We start from the raw sequence: 16,691 nt of genomic DNA, 5'->3' as shown, positions 1-16,691 counted from the left end.
TTTAATGCTGCTCTAATTCCAAATGGAGTATGCGGAAAAATATCGGTTGTAGAAGTAAAAATAAAATTACCGATGGTAAAAGTTAATAGCGCTGATAAAAATTTTAATTACTATTACCACATTTATCTCTAATAATTGTATATTGAATATTGCCGATCGAATCTACAAAAAATAATAATCCCGGTAAAAATTAAATAATTACCGTAAATGCCATAAAAATAGGGACACCGAGATTTACGTGGTTCATTCTTAACTGTTATGGGTTACGTTCACGGGATAAAAATTTTCCACTATAAAAATAGTAGTACGAAAGAGATTATACAAAAAAATAGTGGCACTCTAAGCGTTTCTAAAAAAAAAAGAACTCCCTAAAAATTATAATTCTAACTATTTTCTCTCTTTCCCAATTTTAGAAATCCTTTCCTAAAATTCTCTACACTTAACTGCGTAGAGTTCTTCATTTTTTTTGTACGCCTTTGGTTGAAGCACAGTTCTCCTATTTATAGGAGAAGAGGATGCGTAATCAATGCATCCACCGACTGACGTGCAATTAACGTATCCATTTTCAACTGTTGGCGCAGCCTTCTTTGATTTTCTTTATCAATGAAAAAAAAATGTATTTTCCTTTTTTTTTTTTTTTTCAAAAGTCTGTGGGTCCCACATGTCGAAGGGACCCCACAACAATTCTCTCCCTCCCGACTATATCGTGGGACTTTCCATCCCTACTGTCTTGACACACGGCTTGAACTTCTCCTTCAGAACGACCTTTGTCAATATATCCACAGCATTTCTGTTTGTGTGAATTTTTCGCAACTGGAACTGCTTCTCTTCAACGCAAATCTAAGCCAATGATATCTTACGTCAATTTGTTTCGTCCGTACATGATACATAGTATTTTTGCTCAAGTCTAACGCACTTTGACTATCACAATAAACTGTATATTCTTCCTGATACACACCCAATTCTTGAAAGAACCGCTTTAACCAAAGCATTTTCTTTCCTGCTTCCGTAGCTGCAACGTACTCTGCTTCAGTCGTTAATAAAGAAACACATTTTTGTAATCCCCACTGCTATGAAATAGCTCCCCCTGAGAATGTAAATAGGTATCCTGATGTAGATTTTCTTTCATCAAGATCACCGGCCATATCTGCATCTGTGTAGCCAACAAGTGCAGTCTTTTCACCTCCAAAAGTTAAACATAATTTTGAAGTTCCTCTCAGGCATCTGAAAATCCACTTCACTGCTTCCCAATGTGTCTTCTGGGGATTTGACAGAAATCGGCTTACAACGCAAACTGCATGAGCGATATCTGGTCTCGTACATACCATTGCGTACATCAAACTTCCGATTGCTGAAGAATATGGAACATTTGACATATCTCCTTTTTCTTTCTCTGTTGATGGGTAGGATTTCTTACTCAACTTGAAGTGAGCGGCAAGCGGAGTGCTAACTGGTTTGGCATTCTTCATATTGAACCTCTCTAGAACTCGTTCAATATATTTTTCCTGTGATAACCATAACCTGCAGGACTTTCTATCTCGGATAATCTCCCTTCCGAGAATTCGCCTTGCCAATCCCAAATCCTTCATGTCAAATGCTTTTGACAAATCACTCTTTAACCTGCTAATTATGCATGCGTCTGGTCCAACAATTAGCATATTGTCAACATATAAGAGAAGGATGATAAATTTACCATCAGGGAATTTCTGGACATATACACAATGATCTGCATATGTCTTTCTGTATCTTTGATTCACCATGAAAGAATCAAACTTTTTATACCATTGTCGCGGCGCTTGTTTCAACCTGTACAAGCTCTTCTTCAAGTGACAAACCATGTCCTCTTTTCCCTTGACCTTGAAACCTTCTAGTTGTTCCATATAGATTTCTTCCTTTCGATCCCCATACAAGAATGCGGTCTTTACATCAAGCTACTCCAACTCAAGGTTCAAACTTGCTACTAAACCTAGCACGACTCGAATAGAACTCATTTTTACCACTGGTGAAAAAATCTCATCAAAGTCAATACCTTTCTTTTGAGTAAAGCCTTTGACGATCAGTCGAGCTTTGTATCTCACTAGGTTGCCATCATTTTTATTCAGTTTGTACACCCATTTGTTCTTGAGTCTTCTCTTCCCTTTTAGAAGTTTCACCAGCTCATACGTGTCATTCTTTTTCAAAGAATTAATCTCCTCTTGCATGGCCTTTGTCCAACAATCTTTCTCTTTACAAGATTGCACATCTTGGAAGCCCTCTGGCTCCCCCTCATCAGTAATCAAAATATAATCAGAACTAGGGTACCTTATAGATGGTTGGCATTCTCCAGTTGACCTTCTTAACTGTGGTTCACTTCCTTCTGGTGAAACGGGGTTCTCTGGCCCCCCTGCTCAACACCCTCTGCATCACTGTTATCATCTACAATCGTCTCTTGATCCCCCGCGACTAGCTCTTCTTCTTCTTTTCGTTCTGATTCTGGCATTCCTCTTCTCATGACATCATCTGTAGGAATGCTTCCTAGTGTAATATCAACAACACCATCACTTGTGGATTTTTCACAAGTTGTATATGTCACGATCTCATTCTCATGGAATACTACGTCTCGGCTTTTGACAACTTTCTTTTTCACTGGGTCCCATAACCTGTAGCCAAACTCTTTGTCTCCATAACCAATAAAAGTGCAAGGAACTGGCTTGTCATCAAGCTTTGATCTCCGCTCCTTCAGAACATGCATAAATGCCTTGTAGCCAAATACCCTCAGGTGAGAGTATGAAATATTTCTACTTGTCCAGACCTTCTCCAGGATATCAAAATCCAAAGATGCTGAAGGTAGTCGGTTGATTAGGTAGACAACAGTATTGACAGCTTCTCCGCAAAATGGTTTAGGTAAGTTGACCATTTTGAGCATGGATCTGACTCTTTCAACAATGGTGGGATTCATCCGTTCAGCAATGCCGTTGTGTTGAGGCGTACCAGGAAATGTCTTTTCATACCTGATACCGTGCTGACTACAATAATCTCTAAAGTCCTTAGAGATATATTCACCACCATTATCTGTGCGCAAACACTTCAATGCCACTCCAGTCTCCCTTTCCACCATCGTATGGAATTGCTGAAAGTGCTTGAATACTTGGTCCTTTGTGCGCAACATATATATCCATGTTTTTCGTGAGAAATCATCAATGAAGGTTAGAAAATATCTACTTCCTCCAAGGGATTCCACCTCCATGGGACCACATACGTCAAAGTGTACCAACTCCAACTTGTTGTCTTTCCATCTAGAGCTTTTATGAAATGAGGCAAAATGTTGCTTTCCCAAATAAACAATGATCATAAGGGTTTATTTAACCTTTGGCTAATGGGACGAGGGACTTCTTAGCCAACATATTCAACCATTTCTCACTAACGTGCGCTAGCCGCCTATGCCACAAATTTGATGAAGTATCATCTCCAACTGTATTTAGTTGACCCGCACATATTATTGCGTGCGTCTTATACAACGAGCAACATAATTTTCCTCTCGCGACCACCAAAGACCCTTTGGTGAGTTTCCAGTTACTGTCGCCTGTATGATGGTGATAACCTTCCTTGTTTAGTATACTAATAGATAACAGGTTCAATCGAAAATCGAAAATATGTCTGACATTTTTAAGTGCTAATGTGCACCCGATACTTGTTTTCACGCAGGCATCGCCGATTCCCACCATTTGCGAAACATTATTATTACCCATTCTAATAATGCCAAAATCTCCTGCTTTATAGGTGAAAAAACATTCCCTTTTCGAAACACAGTAGTATCAAGCACAGGAATCTACTATCCACTTGGTATCTGTATCTCCGACTTGACAGCAATCTGCATCATAAGAGACTAAAGTCACCTCACCATCTTTTGTTGATACTGTAGCAGATGTATTTCTGTCATTCTCCTGTCTTCGGTTTGCATTCTCCTGTTTGAGTAAACAACAATTCCTTTTGAGATGACCCTCCTTACCGCAATGGTAACACTTCCTCATTTCTCTGGACTTGGATCTACTACCTGACTTTTCATGCCTCAGACCTCTACTCCCACTCCGGCCCCTATTCCCTGTGACAAGGGCTTGTGAACTGGTACTGGCAACGTCTCTTCTTCGTAGTTCTTCATTGAGTAGTCTATTCTTTACCATAGACATTGTTACCATACCATTTGGAGCTGAGTTACTCAATGATACCACAAAATTATCCCAACTATCTGGTAGAGATCCCAACAGTAGGCATGCTTGCATTTCGTCATCCAAGGACATACCGCTAACTGCTAACTCAGTTACGAGTCCTTCAAAATCATTCAGGTGTTGTGTAACTAATCGTCCCTTTGATAGCTTCAAGTTCATGACTTTACGAGTCATGAACACTTTTCCTTGAGCATTTGTAGCCTCGTGCATATTCTCTAATTTCTTCTAGAGAATTTGGAGATCTTTTTTATTTCTTACATGGTTGTACGGGCTAGCATCTATCCATTGGCGTATTGTATCCAATGTCTGCTTTTTTATCTTGTCCTATTGCTTTTCTTTCATTTCTTCTAGCTTTGCACTGTCACCTTCAATTGGATTGTATAGATCTTTATAATTGAGGTAGTTCTCCATTCTGGATTTCCACATTGAATAATTCGAATCTGTCAATTTAATCATTGCCCCGTCGTTAGCAAAAGTCTGACAGAATTTCAACCAGGCTCTGATATCAGTTGATGGGTTTAATGCTGCTCTAACCACGGGAAAATGTCGGGGGTAGAAGTAAAAATAAAATTACCGACGGTAAAGGTTAATAGCACCGATAAAAATTTTAATTACTATTACCACATTTACCTTCAATAATTGTGTATTGGATATTGACGACCGAATCCACCAGAAATAACAATCACGGAAAAAATTAAATAATTACCGTAAATGCCAGAAAAATAGGGACACATATATTTACGTGATTCACCCTTCAACTGTTATAGGCTACGTCCATAGAAAAAACTCCAAATAATTCTTCCACAACAAAAATAGTGGGTACAAGAGATTATACAAAAAAATAGTGGCACTCTAAATATTTCAAAAAAAATAAAAAAAAACTCCAAAAATTATAATTTTCACTATTTTTCTCTCTTTCTCAATTTTAAGAACCCTTTCCTAAAATTCTCTATACTTAACTGTGTAGACTTCTTCGTTTTTTTTGTATGCCTTGGGTTGAGGCACACAAGAAAAGAGGATGTGTAATCAACGCGTCCACCGCCTGACGTGCAATTAACGCATCCATTTTCAATTGTTGGTACCTTCTTTGATTTTTTTTATCAAAGACAAAAACGTGTTCTCTTTTTTTTTCAAAAGCATGTGGGTCCCACGTGCCGGAATTACCCACAACATAATCAAGTTGCATTATTCATGATCTTAATAGCATTACAATTGCATTATAATAGCATTATTCATGATCTTAAGTACCATAATAATTTTTCTGAGATAAGAGTTAAGAATGAGAATTAATTATTTGTACACGTTTTGATGATCTTTTTAGCTTTCAGATTGGAATTAAGAAAAGCTTCTTTGTCTATACCCTTTAATTTTGGGATATGTTCTTTAATTTACCTATTTGTTTTCTTCCAAATTAAGTGCTGAATTACAGCTGATCTTCAAATTTGCAGATTTATCAAGTCACACAGAAACATGGAGGAAGGATTTTGGACTGTGTTTTGCAATGATATTGAATGTTCTAATCATGCTGTAAAAAATTGCAGTTGGAGCTTTTACGCACTAGTCAGTCCATATTCGTGTAGCAATCACATTTTGCTAATTTCTGTAGATATTCTGCTTTTGTTGATTGTTTATTCTATTTGGATTTGTAAATCAGTCTCAAGGAAGCTTCTACTAGCAGCCGAAACTCAATCTCAGGATTCCTCTCCACTACTGCTATATGTATCGACCATGTTCAATGGCATTTTGGCTTTCGCTTATTTAGGCCTGGGAATAAGTATTATTGTTGAGAAACTTAAAAAAGATGATACCATTTTTCCAGTGCATGAATGGTTAGTAATGTCATTCCATGGATTCATATGGTTGCTGCTGAATCTAACAGTAATAAAGCAGAAATTATTCCTTTCTCAAATTGCAGCTCTGAAGTTTTGTTCGATTATCACCTTTTTTTTGTCCGGATTTATCGGTTTTTCATATCTTTGGGAAGCTATTATGGAAAAAAGTATTGTGTGGGGTCAATTAGTTTTGGGCATGCTATACTTTCCAGGAGCTATCTTGTTTCTCTTCTGTTGTTTCAAGGAATACATCTATACAGGCATCAGCGCTGGTGCTTCCTATGAACCATTGCCAAGTGAAAATATTACTCCATTTGCCAAAGCTGGAATTTTCAGTCAAATATCATTTTGGTGGTTAAATCCATTAATGAAGAAAGGTATTGAAAAAATACTCGAAGATGAAGATATTCCAGTACTAAGGACGGAAGATCGAGCAAAGACTTGTTACATAGCTTACATAGAGCAACTAACAAGATGGAGACAGAAAAGATTATCCGAGTCTCCTTCCATGCTATCAGTAATCATTTCTTTGCATTGGAAGGAAATTCTAAAATCTGGATTTTTTGCATTGATCAAGGTACTCACTGTGTCTTCTGGTCCTCTTTTTCTGAAGGCCTTCATTGATGTTGCTGAAGGTGATGCAGACGTTATATTCGAGGGTTATGTTTTGACAGCCGGACTTCTCTTAGGAAAATGCTTAGAATCTTTGTCAGAGAGGCAATGGTACTATCGTACTAGACTAGTGGGGATCCAAGTGTGATCTATGCTCTCTGCAGCAATCTATCACAAGCAACTACGACTCTCCAATGCTGCTAAGGTAGCTCAATCTTCTGGTGAGATAGTGAATTATGTAATTGCTGATGCATATAGAATTGGTGAGTTTCCATTTTGGTTTCATCAGATATGGACTACAAGCCTTCAGCTTTGTCTTGCTTTACCTATAGTTTACTATGCTGTGGGGCTGGCAACATTTGCAGCTGTAATTGCAATTTTGTTAACAGTGCTTGCAAGTTATCCATTGATTAAGTTGCAGGTTAAGTATCAACGGAAGGTCATGGAAGCACAGGATCACAGGCTCAAGACTATTACAGAGGCACTTGCGAACATGAAAGTCTTGAAGTTGTATGCTTGGGAGACACATTACAAGAACGTTATAGAGAAGTTACGGAGTGAAGAAATTCAGTGGATAATAGGGGTTCTCTTACAAAAAACGTATCAGCTGGTTCTGTTTTGGTCATCTCCAGTTCTAATACCAGCTATTACTTTCTGGACATGTTATTTCCTCAAAATTCCACTTTCTGCTAGTAGTTCGTTTACATTGCTGGCTAGTTTGCGCATTGTTCAAGAACCAATTAGGTCAATCCCTAATGTTGTGGGAACCTGGATTGAGGCAAAAGTTTCATTCGACCGTATTGTGAAGTTTCTTGAAGCACCAGAGTTGCAGAATAGAAATATAAAGCAGAATTGCAGCAGCAAAGAGCTTAATGAGTCTGTTATTATCAGGGCTACGGAAATATCATGGAATACTGATTCTGCAACAAAGGCTTCATTAAGGAATGTCAATTTGGTAGTTCGAGAAGGAGAAAAGGTTGCTATTTGTGGGGAGGTCGGCTCTGGAAAATCAACCCTTTTGGCTGCTGTGCTTGGAGAAGTTCCAAAAATTAACGGAACAGTAAGTGCAGCTATGCATCAAGTTTGGACAAGTTATGTTTGAGTTTTCTTGTGAAAGAAAAGGTTATAGGAAAAAGAATACGAAAACTAGTGGTATAAAATTACAGTATGATTTTTTTTTTTACATTTCCCTTTCTCAATGATACATATTTGAATTTACTTTCTAGATGCACCAATTCATGGAAAATCTTACTCTGTATGCATTTTTGATGACCTGAATCTGTCTTTTACAGATTCGTGTTTATGGTAAGGTAGCATATGTTTCTCAAACTGCATGGATTCAGACTGGGACTATACGAGAAAATATTTTGTTTGGATCTGCAATGGATTCAGTAAGATATCACGAGGTCCTCGACAAGTGTTCTCTAGTCAAGGACCTCGATATGCTGCCATTTGGAGACCTCACTCAAATTGGAGAAAGAGGTGTTAATCTGAGTGGCGGACAGAAACAGCGGGTTCAACTTGCACGTGCTCTGTATCAAAATGCAGATGTATATCTATTAGATGATCCCTTTAGTGCTGTTGATGCACATACAGCAACCAACCTATTCAGTGTAAATTAATTTCCATAAATATATATATATAGAATCTGATTTTTCAATGATGTGATTCTCTTAGTTCTCTATTGCAGGATTATGTCTTGGAAGCATTGTTTAGGAAGACAGTGTTACTTGTTACTCATCAAGTTGATTTCCTTCCAGCCTTTAATTCCATTTTGGTTAGCTAACTTCAAAACTATTGCTTCTTCTCCTATTGACAGTGGATTTACAAAATGGACTAACGAGTATTTGTTATTTTCTTGAAAGTTGATGTCTGCTGGAGAAATCATAAGAGCAGATACTTACGATCAGCTGCTGGCTTCTAGTCAAGAATTCCAAGAACTTGTCAATGCGCATAAGAACGCAGTTGGTTCTGAAATGCAAGTTGTGCATGGTTTTGAGAAAAGACATATGTCTTCCAAAGGAGAAATACAGAAAATTTATGTTAAAGAACAATTAATAGAATCTTTAAACAATCAATTGATTAAGCAAGAAGAAAGAGAAATAGGAGACAATGGTTTTAAGCCTTACAAACAGTACTTGAGTCATGGCAAAGGCTTCCTGTACTTCTCTTTGGGAATCATATTCCATATCATTTTTGCAATTGGGCATCTGATACAAAATTATTGGTTGGCTGCCAATATCCAGAATTCTCATATGAGCAGAGTTATCATGTTTGCAGTTTACACGGTGCTTGGTTGTATTTTGGCAATTTTTTTGCTCCTCAGATCCTTCTCTATAGTTCTATTAGGTTATGGCACATCGAAGTCTATGTTCTCTACATTGCTGACCTCTCTTTTTCGAGCACCTATGTCCTTTTATGACTCAACACCTCTGGGAAGGATACTCAGCAGAGTAAGAAATTATTACTTCATTTCCATTTTTAACTTTTGGAAAAAAAAATCATGGAAATCATTTTTTTTTTTTTTTTTTTTTGTAGGTGTCATCTGATTTAAGTATAATTGATAGTGAAGTGGCTTTTAGACTGGCAATTACAGTATGCGCAGCCATTAACAGTTACTGCAATTTTGCTGTCTTGGCTTTTTTTACTTGGCCAGTCATATTTGTCATAATTCCCATGGTTTTTTTAAGTATCCAACTTCAGGTAAATGTAACACCCAAACCTAACCAGTCTTCACTTGTTTGTATTGCATTCCAGTTTATATAGGCATACTCGAATAATAAATATTTATCAAGTTTTTCTTTAAATTTGTTCTTAGAATGACAATTCTAACAATTCTAAAAGATTAATTTTCTTACTTGCTTTCATTTTATGAAATAGAAATATTATTTTGCTGCTGCAAAAGAGCTGATGCGAATCAATGGCACCAGTAAGTCCTCAGTTGCAAGCCACCTTGCTGAATCAATTGCAGGAGGTATGATAATCAGAGCTTTTGGGCAGGAAGATCGGTTCTTTTCGAAGAATCTTGACCTGATTGACAAAAATGCAAGCTCATACTTTCACAATATTTCTGCCAATGAGTGGTTTGTCCAACGTCTTGAAATCCTATGCGCACTTGTTCTGTGCTCCACAACTCTTGCCATGGCTTTACTTCAGTTTGGAACTTCTTCCTCCGGTTAGTATCATAGTTTTAGCTGACTGTGAATGAAAATCCCATGAGAAAATACTACTACATTGACGCTTCATTCTATTATAAGCAAGGTCTTTGTCAGTGACTCGGGTATTTCTTTGTGTTTTTTACACATTATTTTCTAACAAATCTTGGCTATGAATACTTTGATCTCAGGGATTATTGGAATGGAGTTGTCTTATGGCCTTTCATTAAACATCTTCCTCATCTTCTCTCTCCAATGGCAGTGCTTGCTAGCAAATCAAATTGTCTCTGTAGAAAGGCTGGAGCAGTACATGCATATTCCTAGTGAAGCTCCATTAGTAATAGAGAGAAACCGACCTGCAACTAATTGGCCTGCTGTTGGTAAAGTGGAAATATGTAACTTGAAGGTAAACATAGGAATATGCGATTATGCCCTTTCTATTCACAGCATTAAGAATTGAAGTTATTGCACTCATGTCAAATGAAATCAAACAGGTTAGATATCAGCCCAATGCTCCACTAGTTCTTCAGGGAATAAGCTGCACCATTGAAGGAGGAAGCAAAATTGGGATAGTTGGTAGAACTGGAAGTGGAAAGACTACTCTCATCAGTGCCTTGTTTCGTCTGGTAGAACCTACAGAAGGAAAAATAGTAGTCGACGGCCTTGACATCTCCACAATTGGACTTCATGATTTGAGGTCTCATTTTTCAATTATCCCACAAGATCCAACACTTTTTCTTGGCTCTGTCAGATACAACTTGGACCCCTTATCGGAGCATACAGATCAAGAAATATGGGAGGTAAAAACTGAAAGTGTTTGAGGATTTGGAATTCTTGATGATTTGTATTGATGTATAAGGCCCTTTAAATAGGGAGAATACAAACAGAATATGGAAAGGAATTACAGAGATTAATTACAGGAAATTAATTGTAATCTGTTCCTAAATCAGAGGAATGATCTGTGGAGATATCATCGGCTAAGACTCCCCCGCAGTTTGAGCTGGCGGAGGACAGACGCTCAAGCTGGATCGAAATGACTGGAACAACTGTCGAGATAGGCCTTTGGTGAAGATGTCAGCATATTGAAAAGCAGATGGGACATGTGAGACCCGAATGTGGCCTATTCGAACTTTCTCCCGTACAAAGTGTATGTCGATCTCAATGTGTTTTGTGCGTTGATGCTGGACAGGATTGTCAGACATATACACTGCGGAAACATTGTCACAATATACGACAGAGGCCTGCTGAAGTGAGAGGTGTAATTCCAGAAGTAAATTGCGAAGCCAGGTGGTCTCTGCAACAGCATTGGCTACTCCTCTATATTCTGCCTCTGCACTAGACCGTGAGATAGTAGGCTGCCGTTTTGAAGACCATGAAATCAAATTATCACCAAGGAAAACACAGTAGCCACTAGTTGATCTTCTGGAGTCTGGGCATCCACCCCAATCTGCGTCTGAGTATGCTACCAAGGTATGTGTATTTGTCTTGCCAATTCTTATACCGTAGTCAACTGTGCCTTGTAAATATCGGATTATTCTTTTGAGAAAGGCATAGTGTGGATCCCGCGGTTCATGCATGAAGAGGCATATTTGTTGAACAGCATATGATATATCTGGGCGTGTGAATGTGAGATACTGTAATGCGCCAACAAGACTGCGGTATAATGTTGGATCATGGAAGAGAGGTCCATCAGAAGCACTCAGTTTTGATGATAGATCGACTGGGGTGGCACACGGTTTGCAAGAGGACATTGAAGCTCTGGAGATGATATCCTTTGTGTATTGAGACTGATCCAAAAATAACCCACCAGATGTCCGTGTCACTTTGATTCCCAGGAAATGATGCACCCGGCCCAAATCTGTCATTGCAAACTCTCGTGAGAGCATGCGGATAATATTCTGCAATAACTCATTAGAAGAGGCAGTGAGCACTATATCATCAACATACAGAAGTAAATAAGCAAGCTGATTTCCCTTTGAGAAAATGAATAGGGAATTGTCACACACACTGCTGCGAAACCCATGAGACAGCAGATGGGCTGCAAATCTGGTGTACCATGCCCGTGGAGCCTGTTTGAGCCCATAAAGGGATTTTTTCAATCTGCACACAAAATGAGGGTATCTTCTATCTGTGAAACCCGGGGGTTGATGCATAAAAACAGTTTCATTTAAATGCCCATGTAAAAACGCGTTTTTGACATCCAACTGGTGTATTGGCCAAGAACGGGAAACTGCAATGGATAACACAGTCCGTATAGTAGCGGGTTTCACTACGGGACTAAAAGTATCGTCACAGTCAATGCCCACCGTTTGAGATTTGCCATTTACCACCAAACGTGCTTTGTACCTTTGAAGTGACCCATCTGATTTAAATTTGTGTCGAAAAAGCCACATACACCGAATGACTGGTCGGTCAGGAGGACGAGGCACGAGTTCCCATGTATCATTTTCCTGCAAAGCACGAAACTCAGCCTGCATAGCACTTAACCAATGAGGGTCAGAAAAAGCTTTTGCATAAGAGGTGGGTATTGGTGAAATTGAGGTGGTCATAAGGGCATGGCGAGCTTTGGAGCGGGTGGTCATTTGATGAGTATTCTGTGCAGGTTTTGATACAGCGGTGGTCTGAGTGTTGGGATTTTGTGAGACTGGGTTAAGGGGCTGTTGTTTATGGCGGCGGGTGTATATTATGGGGTGAGAGATTGGGCGTTTTTGGGTTTGGGTGGTGTTTGGTGTTGGGTGAGGTTGTATAAACTGAAATCCTGGTGGTGGTTGTTCATCAAGAAATGTGTATGTTTTGGGTGGAGTTGGAATGGTGTATGGGAAAGTTTGTTCATCAAAGGTTACATGTCGTGATATGTGGATCTTCCCGGTTGTAGGGTCAAAGCATCGGTATCCCCTAAAATCTGGAGGGTATCCAAGGAAGATGCATCTAACGGATCTTGGGTGTAATTTGTGGGGTTGGGTTGCGGAGGTATTGGGATAACAAGCACACCCGAACACACGTAAGTGATCGTATGTCGGGTGGCGGAGATATAAGGCAAAAGTGGGTGTGAAATAATTGAGACGTTTGGTTGGAAGGATGTTATGGAGATAGGCAGCAGTGTGAAGTGCTTCGACCCAAAACATAGGTGGTAATTGAGCATGGATGAGGAGTGAGCGGATGATGTCGTTGAGACGACGAATCATGCGTTCAGCCCGACCATTTTGGGAAGATGTTTGGGGGCATGAAAAACGGAATAACAGACCATGTTGTTGGGCAAAAATTTTGAAGTTATGGTTGTCAAATTCTCCCCCCAAGTCACATTGAAAAGTTTTGATATTGCGGTTGAATTGGGTGGCTATGAGTTTATGGAATTTAGTAAAGGTGGTGAAAGTTTCAGATTTGAACTTGAGAGGGTATACCCACACATAATTGGAAAAATTATCAATTAGCACCATGTAGTATTTATATCCAGATTTGGTTGGAATAGGGGAGGTCCACAAGTCACAGTGTATTATATCAAATGGTGAAAAAGTAAAGGAATTTGACTCATAAAAAGGTAATCGTTTGCTATTAGATAAATGACAAGAATTGCAAAAAAATAAATGCTTGTTCTTATTACAAGGAAGACCAAACTGTTTGGTTAAAACATCTAAAACTTGTGTGCCAGGGTGACCGAGGCGATCGTGCCAAGGTAAATTGGGAGATGTGATTGAACAAGCTTGTGGTGGTAGGGTTGGTGGAGTGACAGGATAGAGATCTCCGGTACTATTGTGGCGGGAAAGGAGCTGTCCTGTTTTGAGGTCCTTCAAAGAGAAACCAAAAGGGTCAAATTCAACAGAAATATTGTTATCACGTGTAAAACGGCGGACAGATAATAAATTTTTAATGATCTGTGGGCTGTAAAGTATGTTTGGGAGGATGTATGTACGGTTAAAGATGGGAAGGTAACCTGTTCCTGAGCCCTCAATTGGTAAATAGTGTCCGTTGCCGACTAAAAGTTTAGTGTTAACAGGAAAAGAGTCAGGGTTGCGAATCATACCTCGGTTGTCGGTGACATGACGTTCTGCCCCTGTATCCATGATCAGATTTGGATCTGTGTAGTTGAGTTGCATCGTGTTATAAGCTTGGCTGAGATCGGAAGGACTTAAAGCATCATATCCAGTATGCGGTGGAGGGGGATATGGTGGTGCTGGGCCGTATGGCTGCTGTTCTGAATAAGCGGCATAATGGGCATTGGGTGTGTTTTGAATATGATTTGGTGGCCATGGAGTTTGTGTTGGGTAGGGACAAGGTGGAGTGTTCCACCAAGCCCATTTTGGGTAGGTTTGATTGGCGGACTGATGGGTTATAGCCCAAGGAGTCCCCGGAGAGTTTCCCCTATAGCCGCGTCCTCTGCCTCTGCCACGTCTGCCTCGACCATGGCCTCTATAATTGGAGTGGTAAGAACTGTTGTGAGGCTGATTGTTTTCAGGTTGTTGAGTTGTGGCCGGCTGGGTTTGGTTTGTCTGCGTGGTTGGAGCGACAAGGACAGAGGTGGTTTGTTGTCGTGCAGCCTGGCGAATGACCTCATCATTCAACATGGTTCGTGCAAGGTCCCAGTCTGCGTTTTGTGAGTTAATAAGAGAAGCTATGGCGTCGAATTCTTGAGGAAGGCCACGAACCAGTTGTAAGACCAATCGGGATTCTGTAACTGGTTGGTCAACATCGTTCAGTTGGTCGGCGATGTCTTTCAATTTCTTGCAGTAATCATCAACGGAACTGCAGGCTGCAAGGGTGAGATTAACGAATTTTGTTTCAAGAGCTGCCGCTTTTGCTTTCTTGTTGCTAAGGAAGATTTTCTCAAGTTTCAGCCATGTTTTTCTAGCCGTAGCTTCAGTGTCGAGGATGCGGGTGAGCAGTTCATCAGACACGGTACTGTAAATCCATTGAGACACCAAGGCATCTATTTCTTTCCAAGCACTGTATGATGGATCTGTAGAGGCTGGGGGTGGCGTGTCATCAATGTGATCAAGAACACGGTATGCAATAGAATGAAACTTGAATAATTTCACCCATGATGTGTATGTAACTGTGCTACCATCTAGGGTTCTTATTTTTGATTGGATGTTAGTCACAGAGTAGGCAGGGTGAATGGAGGTGGGTGTTTGTGTCATGGCTATCGGCGGCAGCAGCTAAAAAATATGAGAGAGAAAGGAGAGGGAGGGATAATTTTCAGAACCGAAGCTCTGATACCATGAAAGTGTTTGAGGATTTGGAATTCTTGATGATTTGTATTGATGTATAAGGCCCTTTAAATAGGGAGAATACAAACAGAATATGGAAAGGAATTACAGAGATTAATTACAGGAAATTAATTGTAATCTGTTCCTAAATCAGAGGAATGATCTGTGGAGATATCATCGGCTAAGAAAAACATCAGTCATTGTTAGAATAGGACAATGCTCTTAAATGTTAAACTAAAAACTTATTGCAGAATGGTTCTAAACATCTAACTGCTAATTTGATAACCTAATTCATTTCATGAATATGTGAAAGGTTCTGGAGAAGTGTTATCTTGCATCAGCCATTCAAGAAAAAGAAGATGCTCTGGATTCTCTAGGTGAGGATTTTATTAGCAATAGCAGATGCTTTGCTTGAGTTAGAACTTAGAAGAATTTCATATCAGTCTCACATTAACATGTACCGATGCAGTTGCACAAGATGGTACTAATTGGAGCATGGGACAGCGACAATTGTTTTGTCTAGGACGTGCATTATTAAAGCAGAGCAGAATACTAGTTCTTGATGAAGCAACTGCTTCGATCGATAACGCGACAGACTCTATCCTTCAAAAAACCATAAGAACAGAATTTACAGACTGCACTGTTATAACTGTGGCTCACAGAATACCGACCGTGATGGACTGCAATATGGTGCTTGGCATTAGTGATGGTGAGTTATACTGACACATAGTATATCCTAATCCTATGTTGCTTGAACAATGAAAGGGTAATTTTCATGAATTTCCAAACTTTATAATCCTTAGATATGTTGTTAATATAAAAGAGTATGTTTTTTAAACATTAACAGGGAAATTGGTGGAGTATGATGAGCCACTGAAGCTGGTGAACAAGGAAGGATCATTATTTGGACAGCTTGTGAAGGAATATTGGTCTCCAACTGCAAGCAATTGGAAGTACACAGATGATTGATAATTGATCATTTCACTGCTACTGCAGGCACAATTTCACATTAATTAAGTTGTGAGAATTCCAAGTTGGGAATTGATATAAGTTTCTGTTGTACATTTAGGCCCTTAGTAACTATAAGTTTCTGATGTGATTAATGACACAATGCTTGGTTTTGAACAATACGCTTAGATTGCTTTTCTTAGGTTGTACAATTTTCATAAGTGCCTTTTATGCATTGGTAAAGACTATTAATCTTAAACTTCTCTTCTCTAATACATATTAATTTTTATATTCAAATCATACTTTAGAAGGAAATTTAATGGAGTTTTACATGAAAGTTGACTTAGATATTTGAAATTTTTATTTATGATTTGCTTAATGAAATTAATTTATTAAATGTATTTTTATTTGAATTTTTATATTTTGGTTATTTATATAAACCAAATATTAAAGGACTGATTAGATTAATATTTTAGGTGAATGATAAAAAAAAATTAAAGGAATTAATATTAATAACAAAAATTTTAAAAAATCTACTTTGGTGACGCGACATGTCGTTTTGAACGCAACCTTGTAGCAACAAATAAAAGACGAGAAAAATAGCTACTACAGTCCTGCCGCCGACGCATTCCGCAGTAAACACTGCAGAAATTGCGGGGTACGGCGACGCTGAAACCTCACCAAGTGAGTAGTAGGTAAAGTTTGAATTTTTTTTTTTTTTTATTAGTTAATAAT

General features: G+C 38.9%; 1 protein-coding gene across 1 annotated transcript; it reads left to right on the top strand.

Annotated features, from left to right (window-relative positions):
- Positions 1-6,894: 6,894 nt before the first annotated feature.
- On the top strand, positions 6,895-16,121 carry LOC105646034 (ABC transporter C family member 10). Its single transcript, XM_089720437.1, has 11 exons — positions 6,895-7,709; positions 7,942-8,262; positions 8,340-8,426; positions 8,515-9,102; positions 9,188-9,352; positions 9,530-9,824; positions 9,996-10,210; positions 10,299-10,604; positions 15,322-15,385; positions 15,478-15,717; positions 15,856-16,121. The coding sequence occupies exons 1-11, from the start codon at positions 7,092-7,094 to the stop codon at positions 15,975-15,977; spliced, it is 3,021 nt and encodes a 1,006-aa protein (XP_089576563.1). The 5' UTR covers positions 6,895-7,091; the 3' UTR covers positions 15,978-16,121.
- Positions 16,122-16,691: the final 570 nt, after the last annotated feature.

Source organism: Jatropha curcas, chromosome 4 (genome assembly GCF_041381405.1).
Source record: "Jatropha curcas cultivar XTBG-Jc1 chromosome 4, XTBG_Jcur_1.0, whole genome shotgun sequence".
In the NCBI taxonomy this organism is placed as follows: domain Eukaryota; kingdom Viridiplantae; phylum Streptophyta; class Magnoliopsida; order Malpighiales; family Euphorbiaceae; genus Jatropha; species Jatropha curcas.
This window is presented reverse-complemented; position numbering and strand designations above follow the sequence as displayed.